Below are 27,583 nucleotides of genomic sequence, written 5' to 3' on the forward strand. Positions count from 1 at the left end.
AATAAAGGACAGCTACAAAAGAGAAACAAAAGATAAATTACCTAAGACTATCTTACCCTCAATTTCAAAACCAAAATGAAACAAAACAATAAAACACCAAGGAACAAAACCCCATACAAGAACAAATTAAAAAATAAAAAAAAAATAAAAATAAAATTTCCAAGAACACACCAACCTGCAACAAAATGGTAGTTTTATGTTGGCTTTTCATCAGGTTGTTGATGGATTCAAAGAGTCTCCTCATAGATTCTTCAAATTCTGTTTGCTCTTTGCCTTCATATAATCTATTGAGACATGCACTGTGTTATCATTTCAGAATCAGGAAATTTTCATCATTCTAAGTGTACCAAGTTTCAAAAATAACAAAAATAGATTTTAAAAGTTGATCCAATATTATGTACATAGATAGAACAATTGGGGAAAATATCTGTTATTCACTGTAGTAAGTATTCTGTAGCTTGAGCACAATGTAACAAAGTTTTCAGATTACTTTTTTTTTTTGAAAAAAGCCTCTAAATAATGAAATCTCATATGTCTGAAGTTATTTTTAAAAAAAAAAGTTCACTTTCCAAGTGAGGATCTGTCTCAGCTCTATTAATTCAAAAGATTCATCTCAGAGAAGGCTATTCTAAACTTTCAAAAATTAATCCTAAATCCCAACTTTTCTCAAGGGAATAAAATATACAAATCCATTTTTTCCACATTTCCTCCTTTTTCATAGTCCAGTCTGACAGTCTTGACTGTGAAAAGTTAAATCACAAAAACTTGAGACAGATACTCAGTACCAGAAGATACTGTTAACAGATTCCTTATTTTTTTCAGCAGCTATGTTCTTACAAGAACAATTACAGTCTGTAATAATGATTGTCCAACTGAATATAGAGTTTCAGACCTTTGGTTAACTTTGGTTAAGGTTGTTGTAAGGAAAACTAAAACAAATAGATATGTACAGGTACTCGCTTGAATATGCACCATATTGCAACAACTCCATTTATCATAGACTGTCAGATGTACACACTTTCTGCTGCCCACTAATACTGAAGATTAAGATGGAGACTGAAGTTCTTCAAGCAAAACAAAACGAACACAAACAAGCAACGAAAAATCCCTGGCTTCTCTGACCATCAGCCTTGCAACAAGTTTTCCATAATGCTCTACGCAATGCTTCCTCCAACAAGGCTCACAATATCCCCTTTTGCCATGACACCTATTAAAAAAATTAAAACAAAGCTTTTGCACTGCTAGCTATATTCTATCCCCATGAGCGCCATCCCCTTTGTTTTTACAGCTTCTCATCTTGTTTGTCTGTATCTATCTATAAATAGCAAGTTCTTAGAGACAAAACGATGTCTAAGGGACTATTTACCAGTAGCCAGCCACTTCTGAATCTACTCCTATTTCAGTCAGAATTTCATAATTCAACAAATAATATACTTAATTTTACAAAACTATACACCTAGGTGGATTTTTTGAAGAACTGGGCAGAGTAACAGAGAAAAGTTGTATTACAGCTCTTACTTAACAAAAGCAGATAAAACCAGAACACTTCCCTGTTCTGTTGGCTGCCAACCCTCAAGTTTTACAGCCAACAACTGGGTGTACCCACAGTCCTGAATTTGTCACTATCTATCTTCCGGCACTGCATCTCTTCAGGCAAGTATCAGGGGAACAACAGAAGAAGTACTACGGGGGAAACAGCTGAGGATAAATGCAGAGAGAGAGCAGGAATGAAGAAAGAAAAGAGGATGTGGATGGGATCGGTGCGATGCAGGGAGAATACTTAAGGGCCAGTGGAGGAAGTGGGGGCCACAGTCACTACAGTATAGTTTTCTTCCTTCCAACTCCTTCTTTCTCCTTCTCTCCCTTTTCCCTATACCTGAATACCACTCATAAACAATATGCCCCATCTGTTTGGCTAAGCTATACATATCTAGTCCTTTTAGAATTTCTTATAAGCTCCTGCTTGTCTGTAACTCTACATTCAGTTGGACAATGATTACTGAAAATTACCTTGTTCCTTGCAGTCTGAACTTCTGAACACAACTATCTCAAGGACAAGCATACAGCTTCACGCCATCTGTCACAAAGTTTGGGCATACATTGGTCTTAGGCCAAGCCATCTGATACAAGAAATAATCATCCTTTGAAATTGGCTGCTATTACTAAATACATCTCTGGAGCCTACACTGTAAATCACATGGCAATTATTTGAGGATTCCCTCTCAAAAAATGTTATTTTAGCAAGTCTGTATTTTAGGCCAGTTGCAGTATAAGAAAATGTTTGGGTTTTATTTACAAAAAATAATTTAAAAAAACAGTTCTGGAATCAAATTCTTCTGTTTCACAGGTCTACTACTCTTTGTGGTATTGCGCTGATAGATAAGTGGCTATAGCATGGGCACTTACTGTGAAAATAATGTCCTTGATCTAACAATGAACTTGAAAACATATTCCAGTGCTTTCAGAGTTCTTAGGATAGGTTCACATTGCTCTCCTCGGCTGGAGGTATCCAAGTATGTCTTCAGAACACTCATTAGTTTCCTGTAGTTAAAAAAGACATTTTTAAAATAACCTTCTCTAAAATTAATTTCTCTAACTCATTTGCCAACTCTAAGAGAATATTTATTCTTAATCAAGCATTCACACAACAGAACATACAGCATTTATTTTTGTGTTAATGTCACACAAATTCTATCAGAATAAAAGAAATGAGCAAATTCTTAACTGCACAAACAAGAAACCAATCTGAATTCTCACACCAGCAGCATAATTTCACACAATCCTGGAAGCGTTTTAAAAAAAAGTTTATAATATATATGTACAAGGTAGCACAAATGTTATTTCTGCCTACCTACCTGCATTAAGTAGCAATCCAGTGGTTCAACAGCACTACATGCTTTAAATTAACTGACTGTAAATGTTTCAACCTCCCTGTACACTGCAATATCTGCTTAAGGTATGTATTTTATTTAAATACCTCCTGGGTTTGTATCCAAAGGCAGTTTTTGCTAAACTAACACACAGCCTGTTATAAAAGTGCAAAAGATCATCTATAAATAAAAGTCCCTATATTTATAGTTTTAGTTTTATCCTAAATGTTTAAAGTAATATTAAGGATGTAATCTTAATCATAACATGGCCATAAAAGAAATTGAAATCAGTGTGTTTTATTTTTTCCCTGCAGATCAATACAACAGTGGGAACCTACTATCCCCTACCCCAACCAACCAACCAACCAACCTCAAACTAGTACTTGGTTGTTGATGAAATTTAACAGTTCACCAGCTGGAATGATCAAACATTATGAAGTGACTATTATATCTGGGACATACTCACATGGAAATAATAGTTCAAGAACCTCTAGCTACTGCACAAAATACAGACATTGTCAGCCCCACAGCACCAGCCTACCTCAGATTTCAGAACCAAAATATCATACTCTCAGCCTCTCAGCCTTCTGGGGCACTACATCCATTTTGTTTTTTTTTTTATTTACTGCTTCATATCACTTCTCTGAATTCACAGCTCTATACTGAGTTAGAATAAAATTTATCTAACTTATATGCAGTGTCAGTCCACTCAAGGTCCCTCAACTCTCAATGTTAAGTCCTCTCGTAACTCTACATAAGAACTAGGTACAAATGGATGACTAAACAGAAACTGAGCGAAGACCTCACAGTTTGACCAAAAGACCGTATCATCTAATGGGGTCAAAACATCTATTTAGGAATGACTTTCAACAAATCTTCCTTGCTTGACTGACCTACAACTTCAATTGGCCTAATCAGTGGCACCTGACAATGGGAATCTAGGCATTGGGGTCTAAGTACAGGCTATTACAAAAACTCTTCACATTACACTGGAGCAAGGATAATTAGCAATGCATCATTGCTAGCATCAGGAAATGCCTCTAATAACACAATGACAACTAACTGCAGGAAAGGTACTGACCGAAGTTAATCTGCTGCTGACCTGGCAACTTATTTCCATGTACTATAAATTGTCATGCCTCACATCCAAAGCTTTTGAGTATCTGCTCAAATCTCCAGAGGCGTAAGTCTCTATAAGAACTCATGTTTAACTTGGACACTGGGTATAAAGGAGCAGTGAAGAAAATTTGAGGCAAAGAAAGGTAATCTTTTGCTGATAATACCCAGCATTAAAAATATGCTCCTATGAAAAACATCAGACTCATGTTTGATCACAAAATAACTAGTCTAATGTGTCTTACTACTTTATATCAAGTGAAGGAAACAAAAAAGTTTTTTTTCTTGTTTTTTTTTTTTTTTCTTTAAACCTCTCACATATCATGGATATTGTTTTAAATGCGAATCAGCATAAGTGATGCACGGAACTCCAAGATCACCCTCCTGTCCACCTCCAAGGAACTGCAGCCATCAAGTATGATAAAATGTCAGAAATGAAAGCTGTGTCCTACAGTCAATTCTCCTTTTCCACAAATTTAGGGGCAGCTTCATGTGAAAGAAAAAGTGGTCATAGTATGTCTGAGACACAGCATCTCCTTCCTGACTATGAATTAGGCCATATACAGTTATCTGTATTTCATAAATTATTCTTGAAACAGACTGTATCATCCATGGTGTACTAGGAAGGAATGGCTCCAAGAAAGTGCAAGATTTTGAGAACAACCTTAACCATGATTTTGCCTCTGCAGCTTTGATTAAATCATTAGAAAATGCCAGTCAGGTAAGTCTTCGAAAGACTTCAAACAAATTAGGCTGTCCTAAGAGGTTCTGTACCCGATCTTCTCTACTTTCACAATACTAATGCATTAAATTGCATGTGCTAATTACATATGGAATGAAGGAGAATTAAAGACCACATAGTTAGTTGCTTGAGCTTTCTGGGCCCAATAAAGCTGACTTCAGCTTCCCTAGAACATGAAAAAGGATTGACTGTGCACTGCAAGCAAACTTATCTTCTAATGCAACATCTGGGGGACTTTTCCTGTTGAACTGGAACTGGTGCATATTCATCACAGAACAGTACAATATATTCTCACCTATTCCAAACCTTCAGCTAAGGTCTTTTATCCATTATTCAAATCTCCAATTAAAGTTTTGTTTCAATCAGTCACCCCCATTGAACTGCCAGAACAAGACTTAAGGTAAATGAAATATATATATCCTATTGGCACTTCCCAGAGATGCACAGAAACTGATTAACATCATAGTTCTTCATAAGCCAAAGCAATTTTATCCTACTGCCCCCTCCAAAAGTATGTTTGGAACAAAGAACAAATCCAGTATTAAATTTATTGCATAATGTGTCTATGTGTCTCCACAGTTTTTGTTCTTTTCTATTAAAGCATACCTTCCCATTTGGGCATTATATGGAAGATCCAACCCTCTACCTTCCCACTGGAATGACCATGTAGTAAATAGTAAGACTCCAGTTCACAACAGACCGTGTAACAAATTTGGAAATTTGATTTAAATGCACCTAAACCTTTCAGGTACAGTATCAGATAGTGAACTGCATACAAAGATTCCACTTTTTTTTCCCCCATGAGTTTGTTTGCTCTAAAAGAATATGTGGAAACCTACATAAATGGGTTAATGACATCCTCATGTCCCCACTTAAAGCATTTCAGATTAAGATCAGGAATGTAAAGGAAGAGGATTTATAGCAATTTTTTGACAAATTTGATGGGATACAGATGATGTGTAGACACAGCAACATAATTCAGATGAGAAAAATGAATGTCAAAGAATTGTTTAACCCCAAATCAATTACTTTTTGTCAATTAACTCTACCTATGGTCATATCTGTTTCTCACAGGCAGGTCTGTTTCCAGATAAGCAAAAAGCAGCATCTGAACAACTTTAATAATTACATCAGAAAATAACAGTATTTCCTTTATTTAATTTGATTGCAGAGGTTTTAGAATAAAGAAAAAGGGAGAAAAAAGAAAAAAACTTACTTGTATGCCAAGGTTGCACTAAAATGCTGTTGGATATATGCTTCCAAAACAGTGTTAAAATGCTGAAATTTACGGTCTGCAATGAGTCCTATGATATATATCTGAACAGAAATGGACATAATTAGCCTTTTCCGTAAAGTCACACTTCAAATGAAAACATTAGTCTCCTGAAACATTTGTGATAAACCGCTATTTTGAAAGTGTCTTTTTTTTTTTTTTTTATAGTTTTGGAAATAGTAATATCCTATCTTTTCTGCAGAGATTTTGAGTCTACTTTCTTGAGATAAACAATGTGATAGTTCGTTCACATTCATAGGATTCTTGACAGATTAAATCACCCATTGCCCATTCTTACCAGTGCATCAAAGACAAGGATATCATATTCGTTACTGTGGGAATGTTCCATCATGATGTTAAACAAGGCATCCAGCGTATCTTGGAGAAACTATACAAAAACATGAAAAGACAAACTGACAGCCAATTCAGCTTGAAAACCACACAATTCAGTTTTCAGATAGGAGGCTGTTTTTCTCAAGAGAGGATTTTTAGAGGCCTTTACTGAAGTATCAGCCAAATTTAGAACACACTTCTGAGGATTTAGGCTCTAGTTTCTTTAATTTATGAACTTAAATCCTCAGACATAAGCAATCAATAACATATACATAGCTCAAAGCTTATGGAATTAAGCTAAAAATGTTACATAAACTAATGATAGTTATCTAAAACTGCATTCCTAGTTCCTTAGTGGTACTTATTGTAGTTGCTATTGTTACCTACATATGGTGATTAAAAACATGCTTTCAACTTCTGTGGTCTTATTCAAGTCTCTTTAAATCAAAGGATAGCTCCTCAGTGACTTGGAAACCAAGTCATAGAATCATTTAGTTTGGAAAAAACCTCTAACATCATCCAGCCCAACATTTAATCTAGCACTGCCAAGTCCACTATTAAAACATGTCACAAAGCTACACATCTATATGAACTTTGAAGACCTCAAGGGATGGTAACGCAACTACTTCACTGGGCAGCCTGTTCTTTCATTGAAGAATTTTTCCCTAATATCCAACCTACCTCCTCCCCCCCGCCACAACTTAGGGCTATTTCCTCTTGTCTTATCACTTGGTGCGTAGGAGAAGAGACTGATCCCCACTCTGCTATAGACTCCTTTAAGGTAATTGTAGAGTGTGGTAAGGTCTCCCCAAGCCTCCTTTTCTCCATGCTAAAAAACCCCAGCTCAATCAGCCACTCCTCATAAGGCCTGAGCCACTCATAAGTCTCTGGTGTTTTTGCTTGTTTTTTTCTGTTTTTTTTTGTTTGTTTGTTTGTTTGTTTTTTAAATAAGTTTGCCCTCCTACAAAAGAAACAGGAGAGGTGTCTACCGCTTTTGTTTAAAAAAACAAAAATGTAAGAGACTCCTAATCTGAATACTGGAGTCACACTTAATTTGATTAAATCTAACAGCAAGAACCAATTATTTGTTCTTTCATCATTTCAGACTTGACAGCAAAATACTCCTTTCAAACTTACAATTAATTTTGGTCATTTTGGAGACTATTAGTTCTTTTTCTTTGTGCATCAAAATAGAGAATCTATCTTAAATAAGATTACAAACTCTTACTTCAGAAAGATTTTCCAAACATATTTAGCATGTGTCACAGCACAATACAACTAAAGAACTCCCACACAAAGTTTAGTCTAGTTGACAACAAATGAATCGACTGAATCTTGAAACACAAGACAAAATGGAAAGCCTGTTCCCTGGGTAGAATCAGGCACTTATCCCTAAGAAGTAAAAAGTATAGTTCTAGAGAGAAAGAGATGTTCTTGCTTTGTTAATTTCAAGATCAGTTCTGTGCGCATCTGTCCTTATCAGCATTATTTAAACTTGTGATCATGTGTGTTTCTACATACACATCCACATATATTGCATAAAATGTTAGTATAAGACAAAGTAGAAATCTGATAAAAGCATCCAGAAAGGAATCCAGTATTGCATTCTTATGCACTATTTACAAAACACCAACAACAAAAGATATACTTTCACAACTTCCTCTCCATCCACAATCTTCAGTTTTTCCAGGTTTTCCTGTAGCAGCTCTGGCTTCATACGCCACTTCAAGAGACCTAGTAAGCCCACTAATAGAAAATAAATGGACAGACAAACATGAAAATTTAATATGTGATTTCTCATTTGTGCAGAAGTCTTCTTTCTAAAATGTCTACCTGTTTAGAAAATACATACCATTCTGAGTTAACTTTGTAGAACAAACCAGAGTTGAAATATAAAATGCATCTCGTGAGCTTACTGAAAGCCCGCCTACAATACTTGAGTTCCTGCCTATGGTCGCTCCTTTATTTTCTATGTGTTGCCGTGTAGAAGGTAATGTCAAATATGCACTAGAATCCTCCATTTTTTTACTGTCACCCTGAAAAAAATAACGTATTTATCATTTATCACATACTTCATAACACTGGATTTTAAAGTAGAGTTATTTTGTATTTTGTACAAAAGTAAATAAAAAGATATGTTTTTACGGACTTAAATGAATACAATAAATTAATGCAATAAAAATAATAAAGAAAACAAAAGTCCCAGCAGCAAAAGGGCTTCACAAGACTACAATGAGCATACTGTGAAAATTCAAAAATTGAAAAGATATGTGTTTTAAGGGCTCAGGGAGGAATTATGATATCACTAGCAGAATAAAAGCAAGATCAGACTTCTCATTAAGATGTGACTAGAGATAGAAGATGAGACCACTGAGCATCACCTTGAAGACTGTACACAGGATACAGGTCATATAGTTATGATGTCTGCACACAATTTAAGAACAGAAAATTGGATTGATAGGGTAAGAATAGCAGCTCTATTTTGGTATGTCTATTACAGCTTCATACCTGGACCTTCAACATAAAATTTCAGGACAGACCAGGACATGGTGAGATTATATTTTAGGTTTGCCAATATGCTGTAGTGAATAAGCAACAGAGATGTCGGAATTCATGGTTTTCAGTAGCAGGAACACCACAGACAAAGACGCAAGATGTATTTCCTGATCTATGCCCCCTCTCTCCCTACTATACCATTTCATCAAGCTGCATGCCATAGCCCTCACTGAGATTTGTTACATCTCAACTTTTGATTCCTACTCAGGACTGGAAGGCAATGAAAATTGCATTCCTAACTGTTTAGAAAACATCATTTTTCTTTAACACAATTGGTAAAGAAAGTTCCCCCCATGCATTTATGAACTCTGTCACTTCAAGCTGTAACACCTCAACAGATTTGATTCAATCGTCTCATATTCTTAGACTACAATTACATGTATACAAAGAGTTGCAAAAAACAATCTAGAATGATTTTCTAATGTTTTAGTTCGTATCTGCTTCAATGTCTATAGTCTTTGTCCTATTAAACAAGAAAGTTTCAAAACACTGACTATAAATATATGTAAAATGACAAAACGCGTAATCCTTAAGCTGCAAAAAAAGACAGTATTACTGACTTTCATGGTTGTATCAATCTTGTCAAGTAATTACTTCTCAGAATTTCTGGAACAAGAAGGGAATTCTGACTTCTTTTTTTTGAGACAAGTTATACAGACATTTTGAAAAGACTTGAAAATGTGATCCAAAAGTCAGAAAGATTCCATGTCTGAAGGCAGTGAAAATCAAGTACAACTTGATTTAGTTGTATGTGTATCGCTTGCCATTTGTTATGGCAAACTAGTTTACTGAAAAGAACACTAACAAATAGAAGAAACAAGTAAATATTCTAGTGAATTGGCGATGGATCCTGGTTCATAGTTCCTGCTTGTTCTCCAACATAAGAAATAATACAAACAAAACACAAAACAATCTCAAGACATATGTTCCCTGCTTCAAATCACAAAGTCATAATCCTATCTATGTTCAATCAGGGTGAGTAAAAACAATGCTCTTTGTGTCCAAAATCAAATTCCTGGAACTTTCAGTTTGGTATCTGAGAAACTACAAAATTGAAGCAACAACTCCCTAAGATTACATTCTGTGATCGTTCATCTAATAAAGACTGTAAGTGAACGAAAAAACACCTCTCTTCAGCCAGAATAATGGTACATATCCAAGTACTTAGCTCTCACATGACTTCCTTTGTAATAGGGAAAGCCAAAATCATAATACCCAATAAAAATATGACGAAGAGTAAGTGTCTCTCATTGTTCTTAAATCATCTAACTGTAATTAAAATGTAAGATAATGTTTACCAGCCAAGGAAGAAGTTGCACCTTTTTTTTTTTTCCTCAGATGAAAATATAATTTTTGTCTTCAATAGATTAATAAAATTCATTTAGCACAGGGAAGATAAACAATGCAGTCAAAGACAATAGTGTGAAACAAAGATCTCTTAAGGAGGAAAAAAGGAAAAAAAATCCAATACCTTTAGGACTAACAAATCATGGATGCCATCTTGAAGAGTTGTTCCATCCTCCTTCATAAGCCTTATGTAGGCCATTGCAAAATTCTTCTCTCCTTTATCTTTAGCTGCAAAACAGAACATTTGCAGTTGGCTACTGATCAAGGAATTAAAATTCACCGAAGTAAAAATTCTCTACTCACACTCTTGAGATGACCTGTGTCTGAACATAAAGCGCAGATGTATCCTTTGCATGTCTTCAATAGGAACTGCTACCTTTAGTAAAATCAGAAAAAAACGTATATTTTAATAATTAAATTCCTCTTCAAATCCTTGAGTAGAATCTGAGAATGACTGCTTTATTTTTAAAGCAGCATATGTGATTATGACATGCATGCAACAAAAGACCAATTGTTAACAAAAAATATTAATAGCAACATGTTTATAATTCTAAAACTTTAGATCTGCATTCCGTCAAGTAGACTCACAACTCAACTTCCCTTTAAATTTTTTACTGCATAACACACTTTATATTAACTACACTTTTATTAACAAATGGATCTACTGTTAATAATTCTATTAAAATGTTTCCATACAGAAGTCTGAAATACACACAACTTTTAAAAAACAAAATAGTACACAAACCAAAACACAGGACTGGTCAATGTTTTCAAAACAACAAATATATTTAAAAACACATTAATGTTTCAAATGACACAAATGACATTCCCTCCCTGCCCTGAGCTATCTCGGGGACACACACCACCCCTTACTGTAACTGCAGGCTTGCCATACATGACAATATAATCTTCAGTAGATGTCTTCATAAAAAATAAATTAAAAAAATATATATATCACACTATCAAGCCAGAGACATGCTTTATAAGAACTACTTCTAGAAGCTTCTAGGTATTTTCCATTCAAAGACATTAAAGCTGGATTTGATAATTAGTAGCGTATATCTGAAGTAATTTAGAACAGCTTTCTTCTGTCCAAAAGAATATTATTTTATGCCTCTTTCTGATTTTTTTCAGGTAGTTGAAGTTCCTCACCCCTAATATTTCACAGCAATAAAACAAATGCAGTATATAATTTTTCATGAAGCATATTAGGACGTGAGGTTATCTAAGACGATCTCATTTGTTTTGCTAGATAAGATCTTAACATCATTTTTCTAAGCCAAATTTCAAGCCTCAGTAAACACGTAGCCCTAATAACTGATATCTGACTAAGACACTACCCTTCTTGTTTTATTCAGGGTGAAGGTATTTTAAACCTATTTTATAAAAAGCTGATGCTATGCAACACTACCTGAGGTGCCAACAAGTGATGAGGAAATAATGCAAGTGAAAAGTTTCTGCACCATACCTTTAATGTTTCCATCCAGCGTGGCTGTTTGACCTGGTAGTAGAGAACTGATCTGTATTCACTCACGGGTTTGTCCCCTGCTCCCAGGCAAACAGCATTCTTACAGGAAGGAAGAAAGAAACAGTTCATAGTGGCTCACTCATTTCTGTGAGTTTTTGTCACTTGTGCAAAACCAACCAAACCAGCTGACCTGATGATCAAGAGCCTCTGCCATCCCACCCCCCACTTTACCTCAGCGCCTGACGGGACGGGTGCAGGACCACCTGCCCTCACTCTGCCATGCTGAGGCCATGCTCACTGAGGGCCGAAGCCCCTGGAGCCCACGGCAGCCCTGGACTAAGGGAATGAACCTTTCACACCTCAGGTACCATCCCCTGAGGGCCCAGCAACCAGGGCAACAGAAAGGCAAAGCCACTGCCACGGCCCTCAGGCCTCCCTCAGGCCTGGGAGCCTGGAGATGTAATCCTGAAATGATACAAGTGTGGGACTGGCACATGCCATGGAGCAGGAAGACCTGTCTGATAACAGAAGAACAAACAGAAACAAAGCTTTGACAGGAGATGCTGTTTCCAACCCTCTGAACACAAGGAAAATGAACGTTTTCCAGAATTATACTGGACCTAGAAGTAGATGGCCTTTTACAGGCTCACAGTGGGCTGTGAGGAAAGCCAGGTAACCAACAGAGAGGCTCCCTTTCTCTTCCAAATGAGGAACTGAAGTAACAAAGGCATAGATCACCTCAATTAGTGGGAAAGAAACACAATGAAACAATTATTTCGCTTTATTATTTCTTTGACTTCTCCCCTGACTTTAAAATACTCTTATTTTAGCATAGTCTCATAAGTATTGTTTATATACCAAAAGTTACTTCTGAACTAAATGATACAGATGCACCAATACAACACTCTCCCGGGTTTTTTCCCAATGTTTAGAATTTCTGATTTTTTCTTGTTTTTACATGTTCTGCCCCTTGTGCTAAATTTAATTTCTACATTTCTTTTTTCAATAACCTGGTCTAGATCTACTTACTAATCCCTTTAAGGACTTTTTCCCTCTGTGTTTTAACTTGCAACTCACCTGTTTCTCCATGAATTTTAGCTGTTTACTTCTCACCTGGTCACATTCGACAGCCTAAGTTACTACAGTATACTGATTGTCAGAACTAGTATGGCTCTACCTTGACTTCTGGTCAAGTTAAAAATTGTTGTAACAGAAATTCAGTCTTAGTGAATCTGGAAGGAGTCTCAACCTACTTCCCTCATTCCTGTCTGACTGCTGTTGAGGTTTGTACATGCAGGATAACTGCTAACGATGATAACGGATGAAGCAAAATCACTGACACCTCACAAGGCATCAGATGTGAAACTGCAATGCATGAAAGAAGCAAATATACTAAATTCTCTACTGAAGGCACAGATGAAGCTAGCCTCATAGAAACTGCACTAACTACTGCAAAGGTGCAACTTTCCTGTTAAAAATCCAGTGACAGAAGTCTTTTTCAAACACCAGGAAAGACATCTGGTGACAAGTAAGGTGTGATGCTGATACCTGAAGATTACTAAGGCCTGGTCTCTGTGACTTAACTACAGAAAGGTACACCCGATTTGCACAAAGGGAATTATTTCAAGGTTTGTACACCAATGTGTTTGAATGCATTCCGTGGCATTCAGGTAGAAAAGAAAAGGCCTTTAATTTGCAACAAAATGTAGTGCCAGCCCTTACACCTGAAACTAGTTTGATACCTGAACAGGAACAGCAAGTTCCATGTTAATAAACATGGGTTTAATCTGAATTATAGGGTACAATAACTAGAAACATTGAAGTTTAAAAAAAAAAATCATAGGTTTAGAAGTTTACTGATATTTGATTATTTATGAAATCTAAAATTGAAAAACATTTGCTTTTGTTATTACTTGTCTTCAACAGTATTTTAATCAACTCCTGAAAAATTGTTGTTTAAGCATGTGTAAGGCATATTGCCCCCAGAAAGCAGGCATTATTTGAACATCTATGTCAGATCATAGACAAAGGGACAACCCAATTTTCTGCTAGTATTTGGAGAAAAGGTGCATCCATGGCACTGGACATATATTTCATTGGAATGAATGCAAGATTTAATGCATTACACTGGGTTCATTTCTTTAATGAATATTTTGGCAAATATTTTAAGCATATTATCTGTAACTGCAACCAACAGAGTAGAAGCCAGTGAAGTCTATATCACAACAGTTATTTCGTATACATACCAGTCATACGGTCAGGTGTTTTCTGATCAGGGTTACAATTTGTTTTGTGGACCCTAGGCATTATGTGAGTTTAGGGTTTTCTTCATTCAAGCTTTAAATCTATATTGTAGGTCGAATATTTAGTTGTAATCCATCAACACACTGACATTTCAGCAACTCATGAACCACACTGAATTTCTCCAGTTTTATTTTATCTCAAGAATTATCTTAATGATTTCACCCTCATGATCACAGTAGAGTTTCAGAGAACAGTATAAAGCTCAAAAATGGGAAGGCCAAAAATCCCACTGAATATTGAACTGATGTTAAGAAATCCTAAGGAAAAGACAAGTATTCATAAAAACAGAAATAGACAAGACAAAAGACACTGTAAATATTTGTTGTATAAGTGCAGTGTCCACACGCCACTGTTTTCACTAATGTAGTTATTTGCCATGTACTTCATTCACGGAACAGACAGTCCTCCTGGCACAAATCAGAGGTTTGTTATGTGAAAGAAATAGAATTTAAATGCACATTTAAATGCACAAATGTGTTCCTCCAAGAATTCCCCACCTTCCCCCCCCCCCCCCCCCCCCCCCCCCCAAAAAAAAGGGGGGGGGGGGGAGGAATGATAAACAATGTAATAATTGTCAGGAACAGCATTTAATCTTTGTTCCCTAGTCACAGCTAAAATGGGTCAGTGTCATTTCTCTTTTCCATGAGTTTTACAGTTCTGTGCAAGACCTGTACAGGACTTGAATAGATTTGTCACAGTAAACATAAAATTCATCTGTCAAAAGATGATACAAGTGAGAGAACTAATGTTTTCTATTATGAGTTTTATAAGAATTTTAAAGAAGTTTAAGGGTTACTTCCGTAATGTACTTCATTTTTGTATTTCTGTCTGTCATACAGGAAAAAAAAAAAAAAAAAAAAAAAAAACTTACTGGCAGAGTTTTTCCTTCTTCATCACAAACACACATTATTACTTCCACATTTCTCTGAGTTGTTTTATTGTATTTGTCAAAGTCTCCATACAGTAGTGTAATATAAATGTCATTTCTTATATCTCCTAAAAAAGAAATGAAAAGGTTCAAAATGAATGAAAATGCTGTGAGAACAAAGGGTCGGATTAACTTCACAAGAGTTTTTCAACAGTGAAATACGTTAACATAGAAAACGTCTCATTTTCCATCTGAACTTAAAATTTTCAGCTCTTTTGTTCTCAGCTAAGATCGTACACTGAGCCTTGAAACGAACCAAACAAGGTTCCTGAAAGTGCCTTCAACCGATTCTCGTCCTGCACTGACACCTGCTGGTGAGGTGACAGCAGGATGCCATTACTGACTTTTGTCCACATTAAGAGCTGCCTTTCTAGAAGGAACTATTTTAATTGTCTTCTGTGAACAAAATTAAAGTTCTCCGTGAATGAAGTTTAAAAGTAGTGAGGTTTGAATTGATTTTTGATTTAAAACGAAGAACTGTAGACAGTGAGTGAATTTAGTTGGCAAATACGTAATCATAAATCCAAAATCAAGAGAGGGTAAGAACATTTATGCATTTATTTATTTTATTATTATAATTAAAGGACAATGATAAGTTACAATAAAAATAAGGTTAAGTTAAAATTTTAGTACGCAACTTCATTTTTAGTATGCATTTCCTTAGCAAGGAAAAAAGCTATGTACCAGGAGCTCAGATTATCCCTCACTGTCTTGATTTTATTTTTTCTATTTTAGTACTGTGTAATACTTTCCAAGGACTTCACTATTTTATATAAACCTGTAATTTTGGAACAGAGTTTAACATGAAGGGTAAATTCTAGATTCTCTGAGTTACTCCTTACTGAAATCAGTAATTAAGGTCATAGCTGATGCTCATTAACCCAGGAAATGACCACAAAAATCAGCTGCTGATAGAGAACAAAGCACCTCTTACCTGGCATGATTATTTCAGGAAATCCTAGTTTTCTAGCAACAACTGTTGTTCTGTCTACAAGGTGTGGATAGTCCTTCCTAGTTTGAATCACATCTCCAACAAGCATTTTGACAGTTACCCAGAGACCTATTAAAAGGAGGAGGAAAGAAAAAAGAAAAGAAGAAAATCACACTTTTTCTAAAGAGAGGAAAGAAAAAACACACAGCAAAAACACACCTCTCTCCTCAGATGGTGTTCTCATTTCCTGACCAAAATAATTACAAGAGTTCATTTCTTCCACTTGTTTTAGTTGGAAATAAATGCCTAACATCCAATACTTTTAAATACTAATTTAAATAGCCTCCTACATTCTGCAACTAAGTCATGATCCTTCGCTTCCAGCTTCAAAGTTGTCCACGTGTCCATGGTGGTGTTACTGGCATAACATAAAAACCTTTCTCTAAAATGTAAACAATATGAAATGAAATTCCACTGAAATTCCTTGTTATCTGATTTTTAAAAATAATGTACTTCACCTTGTCCACCGCTGTCTCCTTTTGATGCTGTGATTTTGCTTAGGAGACTGTGTAAAAAGTCATTCTCTGCCACTACCCTGCAGGAGAAAAAACAATGACTACTAGGAATTAAGCACTAAATATATTAAATACCATTCAGAATATAGATGACAAACAGCCTCAGTTCTCTTTGCCATACTTGGCCTTATTATAATAAATTGTGTAATTTCATCATCTCTTGCTCTGAGTTGCGGACCTTTTGTGCTAAGCCCATGTGTAGACTGAAGTGAAAAAAAGATGAAATCAACAACTGAAAGAACTGTGCCCTGTGACAGACTGACCACAGTACATAAGCCTGTCATTTTGTAGGAAAGCACATCCTGAAAGCATTCACCAACATGCCTGTGCAGTCCAGGTTTTCCTGATGAACAGCCTGACTAATGAACTTGAATTTCAGCACCTCTTGAAATTATGACCAAATTCTCAAATAACAGACAATTTGGATCAAATTGTAAACAAGTAAAATAGGCCAAAGTCTGACACACTGGTTTATTTCCAGAATTATATTAATACTCCATACTACATAACGGTAGTGCTATGTAGAATGCACAAATACATTTCCACTGAACACTGACATCTATCCATTTGATTTTTGAGTGTTGCATTTTTAGGCAGCTGGTCTGGTTGCCCAAAACCTCTAAAAATTACTTTCAAGATAGTTAACGTGTGACAATTCAACTACTTTCAAACTGAAACCCAGTTCTTACTCAGATTTTTCTCAAGTTCAAAGCAAAATCAAGCACATCAATTACTAGTCATTCATAGTTGTAAGACTTGTTGCATTAATGGTATAATGATTTAACTAGTTTTTTCTTAAATAGGACATGGGACCAGCTGACAGAAAGAGAACATTTGTAGCCATATACATTTATGTATCATGCTCTGTAACCTCTGTCAAGTCTTAAATGCCTTTTAAAGTGATACTTAAATAATTAACACTACCACAACGTAAAAGTATTAAAAGGAAAAAGTATTTTTTCTTTAAGCATTTCACGGGTCAATTTGCCACCAAACAGATGTAGAAACCTGTGTACAAAAATAGGATATTTATGACTGTCTTACGGATGGAAGGGTATGAAATGCTGCTTTTCTTCATCACTTTCAGCTTTTCCTTTTATGATGTCAGTAATATCCATAACTACAAAAGTAAAAGAAGATTATCAAAACATAAAATGGCATTGCTAAATATCTCCTCCTATCCATTAATACTGTATATTATATATTCTTGTTCCTCGAGGTAAATATAGATTCTCATTAGCAGGCAGTGTAGCCCAGTAGGAGTAAATCTGTGGATGAGAACTTTCAGTGCAATGAGTGCACTACAGACATGAGACTATGTGAGGAGGGAATGACTTCAGACTAGTTTTGGTCTGATCTTGCAAATAACGTGTGCGTGCATTGGTGGTGCTCCTGGCACATAATCAGTATTTTTATTTCATCCACAGTGAATTTTGTTATTAATACTGTGGTACCATTTTGGTTTGCACTTTGTTGCAGTAAGTGTGAATAATTAGGAAATTTAATTCAAAAGCACATTTCTGATATAACTAAAATGCTAATGTAGGTACAGTCTTTATGGACTTCAAATGTTAAGTACAGAAGTATTATCAACTATCAAGATAGTTGATATGTCTATTTTAGATTCTGACATGTCTTCGTAGAGATTTTATTGTCCAGGGTTGGCAATTATCACTTAACTCCTGCTTCAGATAGAGTACAGGAGACATCAGTTACCTGCCACTCCAAAAGGCCGCCTTAGTCCTTGTGTGTATTTCTTTGAGTTACTGTCTTTGAGATCCATCCTTCCAACTCGGACTATTTGACAAACTAAATAAATTTTGTCTCTGCTAAGGTCTTTATTTCCAAGATCCTAAATGAAAAAGGATAGTTAAAGTATTATTTGGGGAAGAACTTGGTCATGAAATTTAAGGAGGCTCTCCAGTAAGAAAATAAGCCTCAACAATCAATGAAAAAAAAAAAAAAAAAAAAGAGTCAACAGAAAGTAAGAAACACTGTAAGACTTTCAGATTTGAGGAAAACATAAGCTAAGATAAAAAGAAGAAAGTAGCAATCAATAGTTACAGCAGATAAAATATCAAAGTCATCATTAAACTGATGAGGCAGACATTAGAGAAAAAGTGCAAATTGATTTGAAGAAAGGACATCAAAGGCACTGCCCTAAAGCACCCAATGACTGATGATCTTGCTCTAAGATGACTACTTCTTCCTTCCTCATCCTCAGAAATTCTGATAGTGGCAACAGAAAAGACAGAATCTGATTTGAAAGATATAAGGAAAACCGGAAAACACTTACTGTAAACACTACTTTCAGATTATTGAGCATATCAATTTCCTTTGGAAAGCCTTTACTCCCCCATCTCACCAAGTAGTTCTCACTGTTTTGAAGATAAATTTCTTATTACCATGTGATTTAATAATTCTTCTGTTTCACAGTATATTAAGAAAACACAGTATGTAACAGGTTGCAATACAGCAGACAGTCTGTGACTGTTTGAAGCTAATACCAGACTAAAAGACAAGCGCTATACAAAACACCATCAGTAAACGCTGAAAAGTAACTCACACATTAGACATAATGGCACCTTTTTTGGAGAAAACATTGTTATCATAATCTCGTAGGAATCGTCAGCAGAACCTTATTCTACCTGTGAATTTAGAAGTTCCTCACATTTTCTCTCTCCCTTCCCCCCACTTTGCAGCACTTCATTCCAGATACCACAACACTCCCCATCAAGAAAGTCATATAGTCAATCCACTGACATCGCAAGTCATTCTTCGAGGCACCCAATTTTACCAGATGGCAAGAATAAAAATAATGTTCCTTACATCTGTACGCACTGCCTGGTAAAACAAATCAAGACTTCAGATTCAGGCCTGGAGCTGACAGAAGATAGATGCAATCTAATACTACTTTCTCCTTATACAGCTAAGAATGGTCATACATGGAGAAATTGGAGCACTTGCAAAGTACAGAGAAGATCTTGAATATCTATCCTTGATAATCAGACCGTGACTGGACAAGGCTTTGAACTATCTGATTTAACTAAGCCAGCTCTGCTTTGATAGGCAGGTTCGACTAGGTAACTCCAGAGGTTACATCAGTCTAATTCATTCTACTTCATAAAGCTGTATAATAGGAAAGACAACGCTTAATTTCCAGTTTTGTACTCTGGCACTCCAGTATACTCTTCATCAAAAATAAAGTAGTAAATCAGCAGTCAAATTGTATGAGAGGTATGTTTCCACAAAAGAAGGATCTCCATCAATTTCTGAAGACAATCTCAAGGTTACCTTTGGATAAGCAGCAAGAACAGTTACCTCTAGAATTTGCATTTTTCTCTCTTCCTTTTCGCCCTTTTAAAACCCATTTTAACAACTGCCTCAGACTCTACGTAATATGACTGAGTGCTCTTGGCTGGATTGACAGTCTTATAAACTTCAATACATGATGTCTCAGTTACTACCACATGAAGTTTCTTTCTCCTGAAGTCTGTAAAAGCTCTAAAGTTAAAGACAACTATATTGTCTTTATTTAAAACACAAATCCCTCCAATAGTACTGTCATATCTAACTTTGAAGTGGTCTCGAAATTCTCCAAAACTCTCAAATGCTCACTCCAGAAGTTAGCTGTCAAAGTATTCAGGATCCATTATCCAAGAATGCTTTAATATCCAGCAATTAAATCTATCCACACTTTCCTTTATTCTGGTTGTCTTCCATTTATTTATATATTCTCTGCATTACTAGCATGTTGGCAACTATTGTACTTCATTATGGCCAGCTCCTCTCATTAGATTTTTTTCCCCTTAAGTAAATAAATAAGCTTACCTTATAATTGTTAATTTCTGTGGATCATATAGTGACATAAAGAGTTCTGCATCCTCTCCAATTCGGCAAACAAAATTCCGCACAAAGACATATAGGCTATGCGTGGGGGATGAAGACATTCGGGAGTATGATGCATAATCTGGTTGATCCTTTGACTATTCAGAAGGAGGAAAATCATAAGCTACATCCAGGAATTAAAGTGGTAGGACACCACAAGCAATTTCAGTTGTTATTACATATCGTAGTTGATCTTGAAAAATCAGTACATTCTGCTCACTTAAAGAACCATCAAACAGTAAGATTTGTGTTGTTGTTTTTTTTTTTTAAAAAAAAAGGCTTCCTTTCTACCAAAAGCCTTTACCCTGTACATTACTCAGAGATTGTCTAGCAACACGAAAATGACCAGAAAATAAGTTTCTGATGCTTCCCAATATTTCTCCAGTGTATCAACATCCTTTTCTATGATGAAGGAAGAAAGCTCGCAGGTTAGTTAGAAGATGCAGAAGCGACATAGGTATGGAAGATCCCTTGCAGTGACCCTTCAGTGTATGTAAGAAGATGAAAAACTCAGACTGGATTCTTCCAAACACTGTACCTGGCCTCGGGAGCTACCTCAGTGTGCAAATAATGAAAAAGCCGATGACAGAGGTGCCTTAAATCCAGCTTTTGCAGGACTTAGGGGACTTACTCGGTATTATCAGTAAGAATTTCCTTTGCATGGGATTCTAAACATATTATCCTTTCCCGGTTGGTGTCTTCTTTCAGAAATGGAACAGGGCTTACTTTATTTAACAAATATTTCCAAGGAACACAATAGTTATGCTGTTTCTCTTCCCTTCACCTCCAGAAATCTTCCCGTATTTAATATCTTATATTTAATTTCACTGAGGAGATAAAAGCCAGGTTAAGATCACCTCCTGTGTATCAATGTATTCAAAACCTTAACTACCAAGAAAATTGGACTGCTTTCAGTGGAACCATTCTGACATCCTTTACTAAAATTTTGATAAAGAACCATGCCTAGAAGATTTCAGAATATTTTTCCAGTGGTGTAAGAACTTAAAACCCTTTAGGAAAAGAGATTAACTTGACTTCCATACCCTAGGCCAGTTCTTTAGCCACAGGACAATTATAGTGAAAGGTGAGACATAACTGTCACTTTTAAAGAGCAGAAGAAAAAATATCAAGCTGCCACTATAGAGCCAAACCTACAAATCTGCACCAGATAATTTTTTTGAACACAGTAACATATAGGGGGAAGCCTACTATCTGCATTGTAATGAGATTTCACCATGCCAGGAACATAAACAAGAAAAATACAACCTTCTGAAGACAAATAACAAAAAAATGGTATACACTGGGGTAAGGACACAGCTGAGCAGGATCACCATCTCAAAAATAGGCACCTAAATTCGACCCACATCTCATTTTAAACACCTAGAAACAGCCACTTAACAGATGATGTCCTAAAGTTCTTCTTATCCACTGTTTTGCCGTATTTTTAAAACAAGCTAATGTAGTCTGTTGCAGACAAACAATTTTTAGTTTCCTTGTATTGTCAGTTAATTACATGCTGATGTCTGGAAAGCAAGATTTATTTAGTGACACTGATGAGAACAACTCAAAAGGTGTTTTCCAGCAGTTTGACATGGGCATTATTGATGTGTCATGATGGCACTTTTTTTTTGTTTGTTTTGCCAGATATTTAACTTGCTTTATCACTATTTACTTTCTCATGAATGAAGAAAAGAACTAAAGTATCGTCTAAGTCTCTGAGCAGACTTAATATGAAGAGATCAAGGAAGTATGAAGTACAGTCGCTTGTTTAATAATTTAGAAGATGAAATGTATATGCCCTCATTAGCTTTGCTTAGATATGCTCACTACTGGTACTGGTCCACAAGATTATTCTGAGTTCACCAAACTCCTTAAGCAAGCTTAAATTCTTCAACTCCTTCAGACCAACTAACAAGTAGCAACTTACAGCAAACAACCAGCATTTTCACAAGATTCTTTAAAAAAGAACTTAGATTAGTCAGAGGGTACAACCTAAACTCCAAGTATGTAACTACTCACTACACAAACCAGCCTATTGAGTAAGCCCACAAATGGATTTAGGAGACCTTTTTGCATTTAGAAAGCAAAGAATGGATTTAGAGCCAGCTTTATGGACAGGCTTTCAGCCCAGTCCACAGACTGAATCCAGTGCACAAATACAATTCAATTTGAGGTTTCTCCATATTTATAACATGAATGCGAATCAACTCCGAGGTAACTTAGAGGCAAGCATTTCTAGCAATTTAATGGTAGAAGGTTACGCCCTTCAAGCCTTGCACTGAATTTTCATTTTGATTTTTAGCAAAGGAAGCATTAAGTTTCGCCCATTATTCCTACCATTTCCTCTTTAATTCGCTCAGTGATTTTATTCGTTGCTTCTTCATGTGCATGAAATAGGCTGATGACACTGGTTTTATCTGGATCCAAGATATTTCCATCTTCATCTCTAACTATTAAATCTAGCTCAAGTATCCTGTGAAAACAGACAGATCAATATGGCAGTTTCATCAATCATTTCCTTCTATAAAAATAAAGCATGGAAATGCAATGCACAAGGATTTGTGACAAATTTTAAAGCAGTAAAATAAGTTTAAATAAATATAACAATATTTTACTGAAAAAAAATAATCAAAAACTACCATTTCCTTTTCAAGCTGTTGTCCAATATTTATCCTTTCTGGGAACTGATGGTAATGTCAAAGCATTTAAATACTTACCACTTAAAATAGATTCACTATGTTCAATGAGTTCAAGCAGTCTTAAACTTTTTTTGTTTTTAATGCATAATTTTGTAATCAATATGCATAGGTTTTTCCTGTTACCTTCTGCTTTTTTGTTGCTCTTTTACTCACATTGTCCTGTTGCTTGACTAACAACTACACTCTCTTCTCCTCTGCTCTTATACAAGTCGTGCCTTTTTCTTTTCCTTCACTGTTTTTTTTCAGCATTCATAACTTTCGAGTCCAACCTCCCTATGTCCTATGTATTCTTACCCATGGTGCTATGGTGTCACCTCAGCCATCAGATATTCTTTCTTGTCTATCCAGGATCTTACTCTTCCATCCCCCTCTAAAACTGGTCTACTTCATGCCAGACTGTACTTATCAGTTTCTAAAATGTACTGTCTACCATTATGGCACCGCTAGTATTGTTTGAAGCAGTCTGTATCACGTTATGACCCTCTTCATCTTGCATCATTTTCTTTCTGCCACCTCTCCTGACTTGGTGTTCAACCTCCTCTCCCACAATGACCACTCAGTTTCCACTTTCATTCCCTTTATTCCTTCTCCACAGTTCAGCAAGTTTCCTTCACATATCACAACTCTTAACCCCACACTTTCAGCCACTTACAAGCGCTATCCACCTTGCACTCTTCTTCTATCCAGTCCCAAGCCATTTTAAACATCACATTTACTCCTGCTCCTTTCAAGAAAGCAGCTTACTGCCTCCTAGTCTGATGGAAAATAATAATAATAATAATGTTGATGTTCTCTTGGACAGAAATAAGATTCTTTGACTGGAACATTTCAAAGCAAAAATCTGTCCTGGACTGACCATTCAGCTCCACATAGCATAACAGGATATGTATATTCCCATAGGATGTTCTGTAAAAATACAATTTATCATAAATCTGTGGATCTAAACCACAGTGAACAAGATAAGAATTTCATAACATCAGGTCATTGCTTGTGTCTAAGCCACAAGTAGATAAATACATTCGACTGCATATGGGCTGTCAGGCCACAATAACCACAGTCATTTGCAGTAGCTTATGAACAGTTTATGAACAGATTCCACTGCCTATGAAATGCCTATTATGAAATGGTTTACTTTCTTCACCTTTTATCAGATGGTGGATGCTCAACCTCATATAACAAAATTTTTGCCAAAAAATATGTTGTGCTACAATGACTTTCCTCAGCAAGTAACAGACAAGGCATTTTGTCAAGCACTATCCAATCTACAGTAGTTTCACTTCTATTACCAGAACCAGATTTCTGCCTGGAAATTCCCTAGCAAATCTGGGGACAATTGCCTTTAACAAAGGCTCTGTACACTTCAGACTTCTGCTATTTATGCACCACTAAGGTCTCTCGACACCACTGCTCAAGGCATTACATAACACTAGCAGAGGTAGGTTGTGTTTGTGAAGGGATAGATGAGTTTTGGGGCTTAGAGTACACTGATGTTATATTGATATAAAGGCCAGTCATCTGACCTCAAATGCTTACAACTGACAAGTTCATGTTTCTGTAATTAACAAATAAATTAATAGTAAAAAAAATAATGCATGTGGGATGAGAAGCCTCAACATGATATTTATTATTACCTCAAGAGTAACAGAAGTTTGAAAAGGATGATTTACTATGTCCACATCTCACATTAATGACCTACAAAACTGCAACCAGGAAAAATTTATCATCATCACCTCTGTTCTAGATGGGTACTTTAAAATAAGACATGGTTTTCAGAAGCAATGTAGGCCACTTACTTGTTACCATAGTCAATTTTGGAAGTGACCTTCTGTTTGAGTTCTTTAAGCTCATCTTTTGGCAGAGTCCCGGACAGAAGCTGTGACCTCCACTCCATTAAGTCATACATCATAGACTGTACCTGCTGGAACCGCTCTTTCTTATTTGTCTAGGGCATACAAGAAAACAATAATTTTCAAGCTTTGTAGAAAGCTGAAGTGACACATTAACCTTGATAATTCAAGGATGCATCATATTTAATACTAAAAGATTGCAGGATCAAGAATTAAAATACCCAATTAATCCAAGTCCAGTTTTGCATCTTTACATCTCTTGATTACTCCACAAATCCTACTAGACAATCTGAAATTGTCTGAAGCCTGACTTCCTTCCTCCACAGTTTTTTAAGGACAGAACATCCCATGTGATCATAAAAAAATGACTAGAAATTCAAGTACGTTGTATGAGGATAGACACATTATTTTGTTTTTACTTAACTACACTGTTTTGTGGACTGAAAGTCATTAACTAGGTCTCATCCAGGGAAACCAGTAGACAAGCAATTCATTTCTGTATAAGACACTGATAAGTGCATGCTGGAAACATGTAACTGTGATATTAATACATTTAAGACAGAAGTGAGAAAACACACAGAAGTCGCTAAAGAAGTTCCAATGTCATCCACTGAAACAAGAAGTGTTTTATTTACTGAGTTTAACTAGAGGAAGACTGAGAAGTGACTGGCTTCAGAAAATGAATATATCAATGAGGGAAAACTACAAAGTGATCTACCTATATATATATATATATATACAATTTTTTTTTTTTGTAAGAACACTACAATGTGGGAATTACAATCACATGCAAAAGAGAGATGCAAAAATCATTTTACTTTTTATTTTATGTATTAACCAAAGTGTTCACAGGAAAAAATTGGTTTTCTCCAAGCTGGAAAAAAATAAGTCTTTATTTCTTTAAGAAATGTAAAACTAAGATATTGAAAGTGAAAAAAAGAGAATGAATTCTGGAAATTGGTAATTGTTAATAGCTACACACTACCACTTGAGTTCTAGCACCCCAACATGTTGAAGATTTTTCAAACGCAACTTAGTTATGTTTAATACTCTTACCCTGAAACTTGTCACCTCCCCAGAGAACAACTATGAAAAATTCATCAGGTACATGATACTAAAGGTTAAAATTAAAAGCAGGAAGTTACACCAAAGTCATACCACGTAGAGCTGTTTCCAGATGCTTCCCCATTCCCAGAGTGTAGTAGTAACTTCTTGAACTAAAGGAATTTCAGCAGGTACTACATTTTCTGTGTGTCTAGGAAAGGGAAGAAAATTTAGCACAAGGAAAAAAAAAAAACTTAGTTTCATGAGTTTATTAAAGTTATTGTGTTTAAGGCATATCAAATATGTCAAGAGTCATTATTTAGCAGACAAAATATTTAATGTAAAACAATAGTTAAATCCAGTACCTTTTCTTTTCAACATTAACTTCCTTGATGTGGATGAAAGATTTAGGAAATATTCCCTGTTGAGAGAGGCGAAAAAATTACAATCCACTTTGTTATCATTCTCCAACATTTAACAAATGAGAGCTTTCCAAAACCCACTTCTACCAGCTGTTCTTCATAAAACCATGATCATTAGCATAACATGTAGTCTTCAAATTAACTGTTGTCTCTTTGGTTTTCTGCACACGTAGATGCATGTCTGTTTGACAGACAAATACTAGCAGTATTGTCATATCCTTTTCTGCAAAAATAGGATGCATAGGACTACATTTTCTCATTAAGGACATCATCTGCCATTACCTTGCTTCCCCATCTCCCGACATAATCTTCTACTCTCTTAGAAAACAGCACATACACTGTAAATACAGTTAAAAAACATCTTTGTCTATGATCAGCTTGATTATCAAAGGAGATATGCTGATACAGGATCAGCACATCTAGTAAAAGAAATATTGGTAGATTGCAGAAATTGCTCAGGGCAAATAGCCAAATGCCCACTGACAGGAAGGTTAGTTAACTCAGACTCAAAAGACTTACTTCCAAGCGTAAGAGTCAAGATCATTCTGCACAACACTAATATTACTTAAAGAAAAAATACTTTATTACTTATTAAGAAAACATAACAGTCTTCATTCGCAATGCACAAATAGAGATATTTAATGAAGCCATAAACTCTCAAGCCCTCCTAGGCATGAATGGCACCAGCTCAAATGAGGTCATGGGCTCATTTCGTAATACCTAGGCCATGAAGTAAGATGATCAGCAATATGTAGCAGAAAAGTATTCTCAAAATTGATATGTAATTGACCTGTGTAGAAAAAAGGTGACCAGACAAAATGATCTGATGATTCCTGGCTCTATGACAGCAAAAACATTTTAATACAGCCTAAAGGAATGTTTGATCATCAATGCACACATGACAACCTTCATGTTAACTAGCAAATCTAGTCTTGGTAATTGAGCTAGGGATTTGTAAGATTTTTCTCTATGCAATAACTGACATACACACATGGTACTTGACAAGGCCCGAGATTGCATGTAGCCTTAAAGACCTTTAAGGGGGGAAAAAATATGCAGAAATATTTTACAGTAAATTAACTCCAGAGAGTTATTTCAACTGATACCTTGATAAGCTTGTTAACCTGAAAGCGCAGTAATTTCTTCATCACTTTCCTTCTCCCAGTGCTTACTTTTAATATTTACCAACATTATCCAGAACAAACACTGCTCTATACATCTTTAAAAGAATGAAGATGGA

General features: G+C 35.7%; 1 protein-coding gene across 1 annotated transcript in view; it reads right to left on the reverse strand.

Annotated features, from left to right (window-relative positions):
• The window catches only part of DOCK2 (dedicator of cytokinesis 2), a 187,111-nt gene that overhangs the window by 147,219 nt on the left and 12,309 nt on the right, over positions 1-27,583 (reverse strand). The window contains exons 4-23 of the mRNA XM_040573039.1: positions 26,287-26,342; positions 26,036-26,132; positions 24,824-24,972; positions 22,669-22,804; positions 20,275-20,429; positions 18,740-18,821; positions 18,160-18,295; positions 17,488-17,563; positions 16,387-16,463; positions 15,872-15,997; positions 14,881-15,005; positions 11,706-11,804; positions 10,541-10,613; positions 10,362-10,465; positions 8,187-8,370; positions 7,983-8,080; positions 6,300-6,389; positions 5,945-6,045; positions 2,407-2,541; positions 176-284 (exon numbers count right to left, since the gene is read on the reverse strand). Coding sequence (XP_040428973.1) covers positions 176-284; positions 2,407-2,541; positions 5,945-6,045; positions 6,300-6,389; positions 7,983-8,080; positions 8,187-8,370; positions 10,362-10,465; positions 10,541-10,613; positions 11,706-11,804; positions 14,881-15,005; positions 15,872-15,997; positions 16,387-16,463; positions 17,488-17,563; positions 18,160-18,295; positions 18,740-18,821; positions 20,275-20,429; positions 22,669-22,804; positions 24,824-24,972; positions 26,036-26,132; positions 26,287-26,342 — 2,208 coding nt within the window. The remainder of the gene's footprint in view (positions 1-175; positions 285-2,406; positions 2,542-5,944; positions 6,046-6,299; positions 6,390-7,982; positions 8,081-8,186; positions 8,371-10,361; positions 10,466-10,540; positions 10,614-11,705; positions 11,805-14,880; positions 15,006-15,871; positions 15,998-16,386; positions 16,464-17,487; positions 17,564-18,159; positions 18,296-18,739; positions 18,822-20,274; positions 20,430-22,668; positions 22,805-24,823; positions 24,973-26,035; positions 26,133-26,286; positions 26,343-27,583) is intronic.

This window comes from Cygnus olor, chromosome 14, assembly GCF_009769625.2.
Source record: "Cygnus olor isolate bCygOlo1 chromosome 14, bCygOlo1.pri.v2, whole genome shotgun sequence".
Lineage (NCBI taxonomy): Eukaryota > Metazoa > Chordata > Aves > Anseriformes > Anatidae > Cygnus > Cygnus olor.